The following is a 13,712-nucleotide window of genomic DNA, read 5'->3' on the forward strand; positions in this document are numbered from 1 at the left end:
TCCCGCCAGGTCTTCAATGCCAGGCTGACCAGGGCCTGCATCGTGGTGGAGGGGGCCTTCGGGCGACTGAAAGCCTGCTTTCGATGCCTCCTCACCCGTCTGGACCTGGCCGAGCACAACGTCCCTCCCGTGGTGGCGGCATGTTGTGTGCTCCACAATTTGTGTGAGCGAAAGGGGGAGGCTTTCCTGCCAGCCTGGATGGCTGAGGCTGACCGCATGGCTGGACACTACGGTCAGCCCCGCACCGCCGCCATCCGGGAAGCCCAGCGGGGGGCCGTCCGGATCCAGGAAGCCCTGCGGGAGAGCTTCCTGGTGGAGGAGGAGGAGGACTGACCTCTCCCTGCATGCCCCACTGGGGCCTTCTTCCACCCTACCCCCCTTCCCCTTTCCCCTCCCTATCTACTGTACAATAAAGACACCTGTTTTTGAAACAAAAACGTCTGTTTATTTAACATAACTGGGTGCGGGAAGGGAGGAATGAGGGTGGGAGAGGGGAGGGGGAAACCTGGGACGAGGGAGCTGGAAGGGAAGGGGAGGGAAGGGAGGAAGGGAAAGGAAAGCTCAGGGGTGGGAGTCTGGTTGCCTCTCCCGTCTCGCCACACTGCGGGTCCGGGGACGTCGGTGGGAAATGGTTGTGGGGGGGGGCAGGAGGGACAGGGGGTGTGGAGGAAGCAGGAGCGGAAGCGGGAGCAGGGGGAGCAGGGGGAACAAGAGGGGGAGCTAGAGGGGGAGCAAAAGGGGGAGCAGGGGGAGGAGGAAATGGGAAGCGGTCCAGCAGGCTCTGGAGGTGGCCTCGCAGGGCACGGCCCTGCTCCTCCAGGGCCTCCAGACTCCTCCGGCGCAGCCTCAGGTCCTCCTGGACCCAGTGGTCCTGGAGACGGAGCTGTCGATCCAGGAACCGGAGGTGCCGCCTCTGGTAGTCCTCCTGGTTCCTGGCTGTCCTGCTTGCCCGGGCGCGGGCGGCTGCTGCAGGCGTGGTGGTGTGCCCTGCAGTCCCAGGTGCTGCGGCTGTGGTGCAAGAAGACCAGCGGTCAATTACCCCAGGGGCCCAGGTGTGTGAAACCCAGCTCCCCTCTGCAAGGCCAGGGCCCTTGCAGGATCCCCAGCTGCTGCTCCATGGTGGGCAAGGCCCAGGCGCACGGTCCCGGGGCTCCCTCTCACCCCAGCCCCCCGTACACATAAGAGGAACACGAGGGTACTCACAGGTGGACGCCTCCCCGGCCTCAGACGACGCAGGCGAGCGGCTCTGTGGCGTGCCTCGGGGGTCCTGGGTCCTGGGCAGGCTGGCGGCAGGCTCCTGGCTCTCAGAGCCCTCTTCCTCCTCCTCCGTGTCCAGGAGCGGTCCCTCTGCCCCGGGGTCAATCACGTCCCGGGGGGCAGGGACGGCATGAGGCCCCAGGATGCAGTCCAGGGCATGGAAGTGGGGGCAGGCCTCCGGGTCGGCCCCTGGCAGGCAGGCCCGGGAGTAGGACTGCCACAAGTCCTTAATTTTGCAGCGGACCTGCTCCCGGCTGCGCTGGTGGCCCCTGGCGGCCAGGCTGGCAGCCATGCGGCCGTAGACGGCCGCGTTCCAGTGGCTAGTGCGGAGATCGTGGACATTGGAGGCTTCCCCCCAAACCTCGATGAGGTCCATGATCTCCGCACTTGACCAGGCGGGCGCCCGCCTTTTGTGCCCCCGGGCAGGCTCCTGGGAGCCGCCAGGCTGGTCCTGGGGAGCAGTGGAGGGCTGGGAGCCCTCGGATGGCTGGCTCATGTTGTGGCAGGTGCAGGCTGTGCAGGCACGGGTGCTGGCAGCCTTGCAACTGGTACAAACTGTGTAGCCAGCCCGTGGCCCTTTAAGGGCTCCGGGGCCGGGAGGGGGGCAATAGAGTTTCCCTGGTGTTGGCCAGAGTGGCCACCAGGGAAACCTGGGAAGCCTTAGCCTCCCACTAGTTCGAATTAAGGGTCTACACAACCCTTAATTCGAACTAGCTAGTTCGAACTAGGCTTAATCCTCGTAAAATGAGGTTTACCTAGTTTGAACTAAGCGCTCCGTTAGTTCGAATTAAGTTCGAACTAACGGAGCGCTAGTGTAGCACCTAGGAAAGTTAGTTCAAACTAACGGACGTTAGTTCGAACTAACTTGTAGTGTAGACATACCCTGTGAGGCTGGCTCCTGGCAATACTGTGAAGCTGGTACCATCTGCCAGTTAAAATTGTATTAAGGCAGATCTGTGTTTTTGTTCTGGCCTTTGGAAGACTGGGTCTGAATTTTACAGCTGTCCCTTCTCTTCCCCCAAATTCAGCAATGTCTGGATTTTGGTTCTAAACTGTCTAGTTCAGCAGTATCCGGTCAGGCAGCAATTCAGCCCCTTCATAAAACTCTGAGCGAGCAATGGTAAGGTCATAGCTTTTCAGGTGGTTCCATCTCTCTAGATTTCTCTCTACCAGATCTTCTTTTTCTCCCTTTTCCTCTTCATCTATTTTTCCCCACAGGGAACCCTCTGTTCCCTCTCTTCTTAATTTTGTCCTCTCTGGAACTGCCTGAGACAAACTGCAGGAAACTTTGTGTTTCCAACATTCCTTGCCTTCCTTCTCCTTTGGAAGACGCATCACCCACATGACTCCATTTTCTATTCAAACCACAGTAGACTAGAGGATTGTTCCATTATCCATATGTCTCCTTTTGCCTGTCTTTTACGTCTCGGCTCTGATTTTCCATTAGCCAACCAATGAAGTGCCTAAGTCTCAATTGCTTGGGATATTTTTTTGTTCTTTTTTCATGGAATATAGGCACAAAAGTGTCTGATGACAGCTGAGTGATGTTGATGACAAGTGTCTGATGTTGATGACAGCTTTGAATGACACCTTAACATCCCTCTTTTGTAGTAGAGGGGGAAACTGAGACACAGGATTCAGTGTCAGAAGAATTCATGGGAGCAGCTTCTTCAACCAAGACTTTCCCTGTATTGATTCAGCTGCTCCATTAGAAAGTATCCCTTGCAGCATTGTTGGTGATATCTTTTTAGTCTGTATTTGCTGGGCGTGCACAATTGCTGCCTCTCCACTGAAGCCACAGACCAATTAACTGTGTTTGCATTAGTTGCTTAGGTACAAGAAACAAGCACTGCTTCTATAACAAGTTACCTATTTGTAGTTATTTATTTGAGAGCTGCTGGCACTTTCATCTGCTGCTGGAGCCTGGACACATGAGTGCAGGTATGAGCTGATTTCATCTCCCTTTCCAGCCTCTCCACCTTTGCGGAATCTTTTCTGGGCTCCTTATATTATGCAAAGAAGCTGCTGTGGCCTGCTTCTCATTTCCTGCATAGGTATCCATTATGCTAACAAGCACATCAGAGGAAAGCATCTCCTTTTGGGACTGTTCCTGGAGGCCAAAATGTGCCAGTAGTACTTAAATCATCTACACAGCCCTTATCCTGAGCTGTGCAAACCATTCCTGTGACTTCACTGGCCTGGCATCAGGGTTTGCAGGATCAGATCCCCAAGTCCTTGTCCCCTACAGCAATGCACCTTAGTTTGCTGTTAACACCTGTGAATGGAGCATGGAAAATGCCACCAGGCCAGAATCCCCCATTCTCTCATGTCCATTTTATGCCCACTTTGCTCAGGTGCCAATTACTACCCAAGGTGCAAAGCAGTGGAGGATCATAGCCCTCCGTCTTGACTTGAGCCCAGCTCCCCTCAAAGTTAAACGGATCTGGCCCCAACATAGCAGTGTTTCAGCACATGCTGGAGTAGAGCTCATGCAAACAGGAAATATGTCTATTTAAGCACCATTATCACTTGCAGGAGGTAGCATGGTCTCCAAAAAATGACATTTTTGGGTGTAAAAAGTACAAAAATAATAAAGCGCTGTAAAACTTAAAACAAAAATTCAGTTTTCTCCAAATTTCAGTTGTGTTGATGTACCCCCCAGACTTCTCTCAAGTACCCCTAAGGGTACTTGTACCACTGGTTGAGAAACACTGCTATAAAACATGCACACAGAGGTAGAGTAGAGATAACACAGGCTGGGACACACTGTTTATTAAAAACAGTCCAACTAGCAATAACCGTGAATATGATTATTGCTTGCATGGTTTCAAGTCTCATGTTGTCAGAGCTTAGCTTAGCCTCCTTCTCCTTGGAGCCCCACATGGCTCCTTTTTGCAGGCAGCGAACATGGGGGACAGACTGCATGCCAGAATTTTCAACAGGCAATCGTGGAACTACAGAGATAGAATTTCTGTTATTGAAACAAAATGGGCGAGCTAATAACTGTTCTTCTACCAGCTGTTGTGTTGTTTTGCCCTGAGGAAGAGCCCAGTGTAAGCTGGAAAGCTTGTCTCTGACCGATGTTGGTCCAAGAAAAGATATTAACTCACACACCTTGTCTCGCTAGTAGCCTGAGGCCAAGAGGACAGCACCATTGCACAGGGAGTTTCTCTTGTTCATCCACAAGGGGGCACTTGGAAGTAAACAGAGCCCTGGCTCTTCCTTACCAGCTTCCCTGTAGGGAAGGTGAGGGAGGGCAGGACAAGTGGAAGGAGGGAGCAGAGGAAAGGAGAAGGTGGAGTGAGTGCTGCCTGGCTGCAGGAGATGGGGAGGGCTGGAAAGGGTGGCCAGAGGGGCCGCAGGAGGTGGGGAGGGCTGGAAAAGGAGGCCAGAGGGGCTGCAGGAGGTGAGGAGGCTGGGGAGGGCTGGAAAGGGTGGCCAGAGGGGCTGCAGGAGGTGGGGAGGATGGGGATGGCTGGAAAGGGGGGCCGGAGGAGAGGCTGGGGCTAGGAGGGTGGTGGGGAGGGGATTGGGAAGAGCCATGCTAGGAAGATCAATACTTTGTACTAGCTTGCATTTGATCATTCCTCCTGGGGGACATTTAAGTGCCACTTGCCAACTTTCATGCTGTCAATGAGCACCCGGGCTTTCACAATAAGCAAAAAGCCAAGCTCATCCTGTTTTAGAAGGCCAAAATAAGCTGATCCGTAAAACAAACCTCAGTGCTCTATCAACAAGGTGTCCTGTGGCACCTAAAAGACTAGACAATTTATTAGGGCAGGAGCCCACAAAAGCTTATGCCCTAATAAATTGGTTAGTCTGGAAAGTGCCACAGGATTAGTTGGTTTTGCTGAAATAGAATAACACGGCTACACCTCTGAAACTTGCCAATGCTCTGTGTGACTGGATCCCTGGTGTGCCGTCTGGGACCGTTGACCCTCACTCTTAAACCTCTTGCCCTCCCTTACTTCCCCCTTTCCCCTGCAAAAAAAACCAAAGAAAGCAACAAGCTGCCAGCAACTTGGAATGCCCTGACAAGTAAAAAAGTAGCCAACGCAGCTCACAACAAGCAAGCTTGGAACTCTTCCCTGTATCCCACCTCTCCCCCACCCCCACTTACAGAGACTGAGAAATGCATCCACCAAGAGTTTGGGACTAGTGGCTGCCCGGGCAGAGCAAGGGAGATGGGTTTGTTTGTCAGAGCTGGGGCTTATTATAGGGTGGGGGGCTGGTTCAGGATAGGTCCCAGGTCTGCCATGGGCACATGGAGGTTGGGGACTGAGCATGATTCCTTCTGCACACATTGGCATTGCCACAGGGCAGGAAAGGGGGGCACTCCAGAGCATGACACCCCCCACCACCAAGGGCTACCATGGGCACAGGAAGGTGCTGGATGGGGCAAGGAGGTAACTGGGAGCCATGTCGGAATTTAACACCAAGTTCTGCCACCCCTCAATGGGCTGTGAGTAGCCCACAAGGCTGGAGGAGGTTAGACAATGGGCAATTGGGGGAGCAGAGAGTGGCCCACAGGGCTCAGGATGGTGAAATGAGGCGCAGGGGGGACTGAGCGGTTCACAGGGGTGGGGTGGGTTAACCTGGTGGGGGGTGGGAGTTATATGAGGTGCAGGAGAGGTTGTGAGTGGCCCAGGGCTGGGAGGGGGATAGATGAGGGGCAGGGAGGCTTTGAGTGGCCCCAGGTGGGGGCTCTGGGAGAGGAATTGAAGGTGCCGTGAGTGCCAGTGGCAGGGGAGGGCACTTAGAAAAGATGTGTGAGGGCTGAGAGTGGCTGAGGAGGGGGCATTAGAGGAAGGATGGAGGGAGGCTGCGAGTGGCCTTGGGCTGGAGCATGGGGGGGAGGGGTGTCTAGACAAGGGGTGGAAGAATTAAGGGAGGGGTATCAGGGCTGTAAGAGGCTCAGGGGCTAAAAGGAATGATGTGGGGGGGGCGGGGGGGCTGTGAGTAGTTCAGGGAGTGGGGGGTCAGAAGGCGGGAGGGGGGCTGTGAGTAGCCTGGGGGGCAGGTAAGATGAGGAGAGGGGAGCTGTGAGTAGCTGGGGGGGGGGAGGCTGTGAGGAGGAGCTGTCAGCAGCTCAAGGAGGGGGTCAGAGGAGGGGCAAGGGGCTGTGAGGTGCCCCAGGGTTAGAGGAGGGGGGCTGTGAGGGGCTGTGGAGAGATAAGAAGGGGGGCCGTGAGTGGCCTGGGGGTCAAGGGAGGGGCGGGGCAGGGGGCTGTGAGGGGCTCTGGGGTCAGAGGAGGGGGGCTGTGAGTGGCCCGGGGGTCAGAGGAGGGGCGGGGCAGGGTGCTGTGACGGGCTTTGGGGTCAGAGGAGGGGGGGGGGGCTGTGAGGGGCCCGGGGGTAAGAAGAGGAGGGGCTGTGAGGAGCTCTGGGGGCAGAGGAGGGGGGCGGTGAGGGGCTCTGGGGTCGGGGGGGGGCGGTGAGTGTCCCGGGAGTCAGAGGAGGGGGGGGTGAGGGGCTCTGGGGTTGGGGGGACGGTGAGTGGCTCTGGGGTCAGAGGAGGGGGGCGGTGAGGGGCTCTGAGGGCAGAGGAGGGGGGCGGTGAGGGGCTCTGGGATCGGGGGGGGGGGGGGTGGTGAGTGTCCCGGGGGTCAGAGGAGGGGGGCGGTGAGGGGCTCTGGGGTTGGGGGGGGCGGTGAGGGGCTCTGGGGCCAGAGGAGGGGGGCGGTGAGGGGCTCTGGGGTCAGAGGAGGGGGGCGGTGAGGGGCTCTGGGGTTGGGGGGGCGGTGAGGGGCTCTGGGGTCAGAGGAGGGGGGCGGTGAGGGGCTCTGGGGTCAGAGGAGGGGGGCGGTGAGGGGCTCTGGGGTCAGAGGAGGGGGGGCGGTGAGGGGCTCTGGGGTCAGAGGAGGGGGGCGGTGAGGGGCTCTGGGGTTGGGGGGGCGGTGAGGGGCTCTGGGGTCAGAGGAGGGGGGCGGTGAGGGGCTCTGGGATCGGGGGGGCGGTGAGTGGCCTGGGGGTCAGAGGAGGGGGGCGGTGAGGGGCTCTGGGGGGGGGGGCGGTGAGGGGCTCTGGGGTCAGAGGAGGGGGGCGGTGAGGGGCTCTGGGGTCAGAGGAGGGGGGCGGTGAGGGGCTCTGGGATCGGGGGGGCGGTGAGGGGCTCTGGGGTCAGAGGAGGGGGGCGGTGAGGGGCTCTGGGGTCGGGAGGGGCGGTGAGGGGCTCTGGGGTGGGGGGGCGGTGAGGGGCTCTGGGGTTGGGAGGGCAGTAAGGGGCTCTGGGGTCAGAGGAGGGGGGCGGTGAGGGGCTCTGGGGTTGGGGGGGGCGGTGAGGGGCTCTGGGGTCAGAGGAGGGGGGCGGTGAGGGGCTCTGGGGTCAGAGGAGGGGGGCGGTGAGGGGCTCTGGGGGCGGGGGGGGGCGGTGAGGGGCTCTGGGGTCAGAGGAGGGGGGCGGTGAGGGGCTCTGGGGGCGGGGGGGGCGGTGAGGGGCTCTGGGGTGGGGGGGGCGGTGAGGGGCTCTGGGGTCGGGAGGGGCGGTGAGGGGCTCTGGGGGAGGGGCGGGGGGGGGGCGGTGAGGGGCTCAGGGGTGGGGGGGGCGGTGAGGGGCTCTGGGGTCAGAGGAGGGGGGCGGTGAGGGGCTCTGGGGGCGGGGGGGGGGGGGCGGGGGTCAGAGGAGGGGGGCTGGGGGTCAGAGGAGGGGGGCGGTGAGGGGCTCTGGGGTCAGAGGAGGGGGGCGGTGAGGGGCTCTGGGGGAGGGGGGGGGGGGGGGGGCGGTGAGTGGCCTGGGGGTCAGAGGAGGGGGGCGGTGAGGGGCTCTGGGGGCAGGGGAGGGGGGCGGTGAGGGGCTCTGGGGTCAGAGGAGGGGGGCGGTGAGGGGCTCTGGGGGCGGGGGGGGGGGGCGGTGAGTGGCCTGGGGGTCAGAGGAGGGGGGCGGTGAGGGGCTCTGGGGTCAGAGGAGGGGGGCGGTGAGGGGCTCTGGGGGAGGGGGGGCGGTGTGTGGCCCGGGGTCGGGGGGCGGGGATGCCGGGGCTCCCCCGGGCGGCAGGGCGCGGCCGCGGCGCAGGGCGGGCCGGTGTATTTAAACCTCCCTCTGTCGCCAGGTCCCGCTCACTCGCTGCAGCTGCCGCCGCCGCCGCCTCGGATCCCCTCGCTGCGCCCCGGGCCATGGCCCCGCCGTGCCTGAGACCCCTGCTGCGGTTCAAGTCCTGCGTCGTGCTCTTCGGCACCCCGCTGCTGCTGCTCGCGCTGCCCCTGCTCATCCCCACCCAGGTACGCGCCTCTGGGGGCTCCTCTCCCTGGGAGGGGGGGCCTGTGTCCGGGGGTCCCGGATCTCTAGGCGCGGGAGGGGGCGCTCCCGCCAAGGTCACTTTTATGTGCTAGCGAAGTCCCGCTTCCTCTGGTTTCCCTGCGGGACTCCCCCCCTCCCAATCCTTCTTAATTGCACCAGCGGTACCAGGGATGCTGGTGTCTCTGCTGTTCTCCTGCCCACTGCTGCTTGCTCCCCCCTGCAGCCAGGCAGCGTAGCGCTGGGGGCTCTCCAGGGGTCGTAGCGAGGCGTGGTCCTTGCCCCTGACCCTCAAGCACCACGGGGCTGGCAGAGGTTTGGAGGATCTGGCCAGGACCACAGCCCGGCTGGAGCTGCATTTCTCAGCGCCCAGCATCCATCGAGGAGAACAACAGGGAGCCCCTTGCACTCCCAACCAGTCCTTCTGGGCAACTCGCTGCAATAGGGTTTGCCAGCTGCAAGTCCCTGGTGATGGCATCCTTTCTCTCCCTAAACCAGGAAGAAGGAGAAGTCCTGTGGCAAGACTAACTGATTTACTGGAGAATAAGCTTTCCTGGGCAAAGACGCACTTAAGTCAGATAAAGGTGCCACAGGACTTCTTGTTTATGCGGATTCAGACTAACACTGCTACCCCTCTGATACTAAACTATGAAGGGTAACCGCATGGACTTCTGCGGAGAAGTCTAGAGAGGGGAATTGTTTCAATAACTCGTAGTTGGCTCAATCAGTGTTGATGGTTTTTAACCCTTTACTACCTGAACTGCAGCACTTTTTTGGATGCCCAGTGTTAGTAATCACTTGCAGGGTAGGATCACTTGCAGGGTAACCCTTAAAAAAGGCATGTATGTCCCAGGCTATACCTTAGGCAGTAAACAGTACAACAGGAGCCCCTGAAGTAGAAAGGATGCAAATACAAACTGGTCATAAGAAATCTCTCAGGGCCAGGATGTGGATCACCCCACAGACGCAAAACTTGCCATTGTTTTAATCTTATAAGTGTTACAGCTTAAGCTATGTCTAGACTGAAAGCCTCTTTCGAAAGAGGCTTTTTCGAAAGATATTTTCGAAAAAGCCTCTATCAAAAAAGAGCATCTAGCCTACAACCAGTACTTTCGAAAAAGCAAGCCGCTTTTTCAAAAGAGAGCACCCACGCAGTCTAGATGGTCTCTTTCGAAAAAGCACAGTTTGCATTACCTAATGCTTTTTTTCAAAAAAGCACTTTCGCAAAAAGGCGTTCTTCCTCGTAAAACAAGGTTTTCTGCGGTCGAAAAAACTGCCGCGTTATTTTGATTTACTTTTGAAAGAATGCGACAGCAATCTAGATGCAGGGGAAGTTTTTTTGAAAAAAGGCCACTTTTTTCGAAAAAATCCTGTAATCTAGAAACACCCTTAGATACCAAGTTTGTTGATCCACAAAGACATTGTTTCAAGTTTCAGCCCATGTACATAGGTTTTTGTCAGAAGCATCCTCCTCTCCTGGTTTTAACACTGATTTGCTGTGTTGCTGCCTCCATGCCTCAGTTTTCCCATCTGTAAAACTGGAATAACATGAGCGTGGTATGACATTTGGTATTTGTGAAAAGTTTTGAGATGTTCTCATGCTGAGCTGCATAAATGCACACCATGATTATTACCTATGAGAAGATGAGGTAAAAAGTAAAACATTGTGCCTGATGATTTAGGACGAGGGCACACCAATTGTCCACTGTTGTATTTTGATTTCATTGGAACTATGCCAGTGCAAAGCTGGTGTAAGAACTCCAGGATCAGGCCTTTTATCTTTTCTGTCTGCCACAGATGTTTGCACCAAATATTATGGTCTGGCATAGTTTGTAGGACCTGCTCTAAAAATAATGTTACAACTAGTCATTTTTGATTGACCTAAAATGCGTGGTATATTTTAAACTTCAGAAAAACCTCAGGCTTATTTGTCAACAATAAATGCCATGCCTTCTGGTTTACCTGCCTAATAACAGCCCTGCCTTTTGGTCAACTTGACAGTCTCCTGTGAAAGAGAAATGACTGTGAGTTGCACCGAGGTAGGGTGGGAGACTTCATAGATGGGGTTTAACCATTGAAAGCACTAGCTAGATGACAAATATTGTAGGATCAATACAAAAGCTTGTGATAGGGCTGTGATGTACAAGAGTAGCAATGTACAATTTAATAAGAGTCTAGTGAGGTTTTTTGTACCTTTTGAGCATGAGGCATAAACATTGTGTCATTTTTCCAGGAGACTGCAGGATTGCTTAACAGGAATTCCCATCAATGATCACTTTCACAACTGCTCTCTGAGAGGACAGAATGTTATGTTTTCTGCCTCCTGTTCAAAGAAGCAAAATCAACATTGTATAGTTGTTAGTGTTAATCATGACTATTCCCTAACCTTAGTGCTTGTTTTTCAGTTTTCTAAACAGAGCTGTGCTTGAATTGACTATGTCTGTAAGAGTTAATTTATAAGCATTGTTGTCTTTTTGAACTTTAAGTAAATTATTGACTTCATGTTCTAAATAACCAATGTTTGTACTCTACTGTATTGTGCACTCTTTTAGCCTCTCAGAGCTGTTTCTGTTTTTCACAGTGGCCAAATGCAATCACATTATGTAAATTCTAACACTTAGCTATTGCTGCAAGACCTCAGATCACGTTATAAAGACATAGACATTTTAAGTAAGTCTCTTCCCTTGATATCTTTCCTATACTCTAGCTTAAGCAGAATTACAAAGCATGTTCAATAAATAACCCCTCTTAAACTGATGAACATTTCTAATTACTTAAAAATAATATTTTCTATACATATGAAGAGCTTGTCAGCAAAAAATAAGTAATACCCTGCTGCATGTAAGAGTACGTCTACATTTGCTCCCTAGTTCGGACTAGGGATGCAAATGCAGACAAGCGAAGTAGCTAATGAAGCCTTACGGCACATTTGAAAATATCATTTTATGGCCTGCTTGTTTTGCCAATAAAAAGAATTCTTAAGACCTTGTAAAACAGAGATGGGTAACCTCGGCTAGTGGTTGGGCCTCATGAGTGGCCCTCCTTCATCTCAGTGAGACGCAAGACGTTCCTAACCAAGATGATGGGGTAGTTTTGCTAACTGCTCTTATGTACCTAGCATTTACAGTGTGTGCTGATTGAAACATAGCGGTACTTTGACTGCATGCAGCGGGAGCACATGGCTCTCACAGTCAATGTTGTGTTCAATTAGCATGCACCTCACTTCATGTGTTCAGTTAGCATGCACCTCACTTCATGTGTTCCGTTAGCATGCACCTCACTTCATGTGTTCCGTTACCATGCACCTCACTTCACTTGCTTTAGGTGTGTGTCACTTTAGTAATACTGGTAGGAAAAAACGGTGTGGAAGGAAACCAGCAGAATCTGACGACTCTGCTCATGGACAAAGGTAAACAAAATGTCTCACGGGCCGCATGTGGAATCTTGATGGTCTGCATGAGGCCCTTGGGCTACAGGTTGCCAACTCCTTCTATAAACTGTTAGTATGAACCAAAGGAAATTGCGAACTATCGAGCATTTACACCTAAGAGCCAAAATAGTGTTTACAGTGAGTTAATGAATACCTACTACCCCTAAGAGGATTCGATTTACAAACCCTAGGATCACTAGGTTATAAAAATCTCAACAACTGTTTCACGGGACATATTTAGGCATTTCCAGTCCAGACAACTCCCGTGTTAAGAAAACATGGTAACTGCAGTGAGGTAGTTTGATGCTATAATATAGTGCCCCAACTCAGAAGAAAGATGACACCAAGATTTTCAAGTGTTTGCTAGTGATTTGGGGTACCTCAGTTGTCAAGATTTTTACTTAGTAACTTGATGTTCAGAAAGCCATTATCTGTACTGTGAAAATCAGGCTCCTTTTAAGTATCTTAAGATGAGTACCCACAAGAGGAGCCATCGAAAATCATGAATTGCTTCTAAACAGCTTGGCTACTAGGCATGGAATCTCCTGCTTGAATCAAATGCCAATTGGCAGCTGAATATTTAGGTTAGCAGTTTCTCTGGGAATTCTGGTTTTCCCGCATACTACACTTTTTAGCCTGAAGCCTTTGTGCATTTACAATGCCCCTAGATTTGCCTATGCATTGTTTTCCGGGCGAGGCTTTAAGCTTTGATATGAATGTTCACTTAGGCTCCTTTCTGAGTAACCGGTTGAGCTGTAAAGATCAAATGTCTCTTTCAGGATTTGGCTTCTTGTAGAGATGGGCCTAGATCCAGTTAACTCCAATGGAGAGTTGCAGGTATTTAATACCACTGAAGTCTGTGGCAAAAATTGACTGACTTCAATGTGGCCAGGATGCCATCTCTGAAGAGTATATTTTTGCCTTTAAAATTTATCAGATTGCACCAGCTGTGTATCAAAGAATAGTTTCTTGGAGAATAAAATAGCTCTCTAGTAGGAGTGTTGTTCTTTCCCTTCTCCTAAGGAACTAGAGAACTGACATTTATATATCCTGGGATATAGAGGGAGATGTGGTGTATTCATCCATACACTCAATTCCCTGTGCTTAAACCTTTGTTGTATTCCAGGAGGCCAAGTGTGCCTATGTTATCATCCTCATGGCAGTTTACTGGTGCACAGAAGTCATCCCTTTGGCTGTCACAGCTCTCCTGCCTGCTATATTGTTTCCTATGTTTGGAATTTTGGAGTCTAAAAAGGTAAGAACTGATTCTAGGTCAGCTTGGATTTAAGCATAAACGTCAGAAGCCCAGATTAGACAAGCATACTCCAATGCACCGGTGTGTCTGTGCCTATCATATGTGATGTGTGGCTTTTCATCATGACTGTAACACTGAACAGAATCCCCTGGGTGCTTTGCACTGCTGACCCTAAGTTCTGGTTCAGCTAAGGATCTGATTGGGTTTCATCTCTGCCCTGGTTTTACCAACAAGATTTGAACTGGAGTGAGACTTTAAGGGTCAGATCCTGGCAGCAAGTTTGTAAAATGACATTCTAGCTGTTGTATGCTGTGCTGCTGTGTCGGTCCTAGCATACTGGATAAACAAGGTGGATGAGGTAATCTCTTTTATTGGACAACTTCTGTGTGACTTGAAAGCTTGTCTCGCTCACTAACAGAAGTTGGTCCAATAAAAGAGATTGCCTCACGCTCCTTATTATTCTACCTATCAACATTTCCCCATCAATATATACTGGATGTAGGGTGCTTGTTCACTTTCTAGTCTTCATGGTCATG

The 13,712-nt window shown here is 53.6% G+C and overlaps 3 protein-coding genes across 7 annotated transcripts in view; 1 reads left to right on the forward strand and 2 right to left on the reverse strand.

The window, feature by feature from the left end:
- The window catches only part of XAF1 (XIAP associated factor 1), a 37,869-nt gene extending 29,482 nt beyond the window's left edge, over positions 1–8,387 (reverse strand). The window contains exon 1 of the mRNA XM_075904922.2: positions 8,318–8,387. The gene's annotated coding sequence lies outside the window, so the exon portion shown is untranslated. The remainder of the gene's footprint in view (positions 1–8,317) is intronic.
- LOC142819268 (uncharacterized) lies at positions 449–1,653 on the reverse strand. Its single transcript, XM_075904908.2, has 2 exons — positions 1,204–1,653; positions 449–1,008 (listed from the first exon to the last, which is right to left on the reverse strand). Exons 1-2 carry the CDS (start codon positions 1,631–1,633, stop codon positions 449–451), a joined length of 990 nt encoding a protein of 329 aa, XP_075761023.2. The 5' UTR covers positions 1,634–1,653.
- The window catches only part of LOC102460546 (Na(+)/citrate cotransporter), a 32,731-nt gene continuing 27,360 nt past the window's right edge, over positions 8,342–13,712 (forward strand). For 4 of the 5 annotated variants that reach the window (XM_075904909.2, XM_075904910.2, XM_075904914.2 and 1 more), the window contains exons 1-2: positions 8,342–8,475; positions 13,048–13,176. In XM_075904909.2, the coding sequence (XP_075761024.1) occupies positions 8,371–8,475; positions 13,048–13,176 (234 nt within the window). In that variant the 5' untranslated portion in view covers positions 8,342–8,370. Of the gene's footprint in view, positions 8,476–11,072; positions 11,162–13,047; positions 13,177–13,712 lie in introns of all 5 variants that reach the window. The other variant, XM_089772243.1, reaches the window with a different exon arrangement.

This window comes from Pelodiscus sinensis, chromosome 21 (genome assembly GCF_052426305.1).
Source record: "Pelodiscus sinensis isolate ZL-2025 chromosome 21, ASM5242630v1, whole genome shotgun sequence".
Classification (NCBI taxonomy): domain Eukaryota; kingdom Metazoa; phylum Chordata; order Testudines; family Trionychidae; genus Pelodiscus; species Pelodiscus sinensis.

Excerpts from the sequence above, each read along its gene's own strand:
- LOC142819268 (XM_075904908.2), bottom strand. The coding sequence starts at position 1,633 with ATGGACCTCATCGAGGTTTGGGGGGAAGCCTCCAATGTCCACGATCTC. Across the intron at positions 1,009-1,203 it reads GGCCGGGGAGGCGTCCACCT|CCGCAGCACCTGGGACTGCA; the intron begins GTGAGTACCCTC and ends CTTGCACCACAG.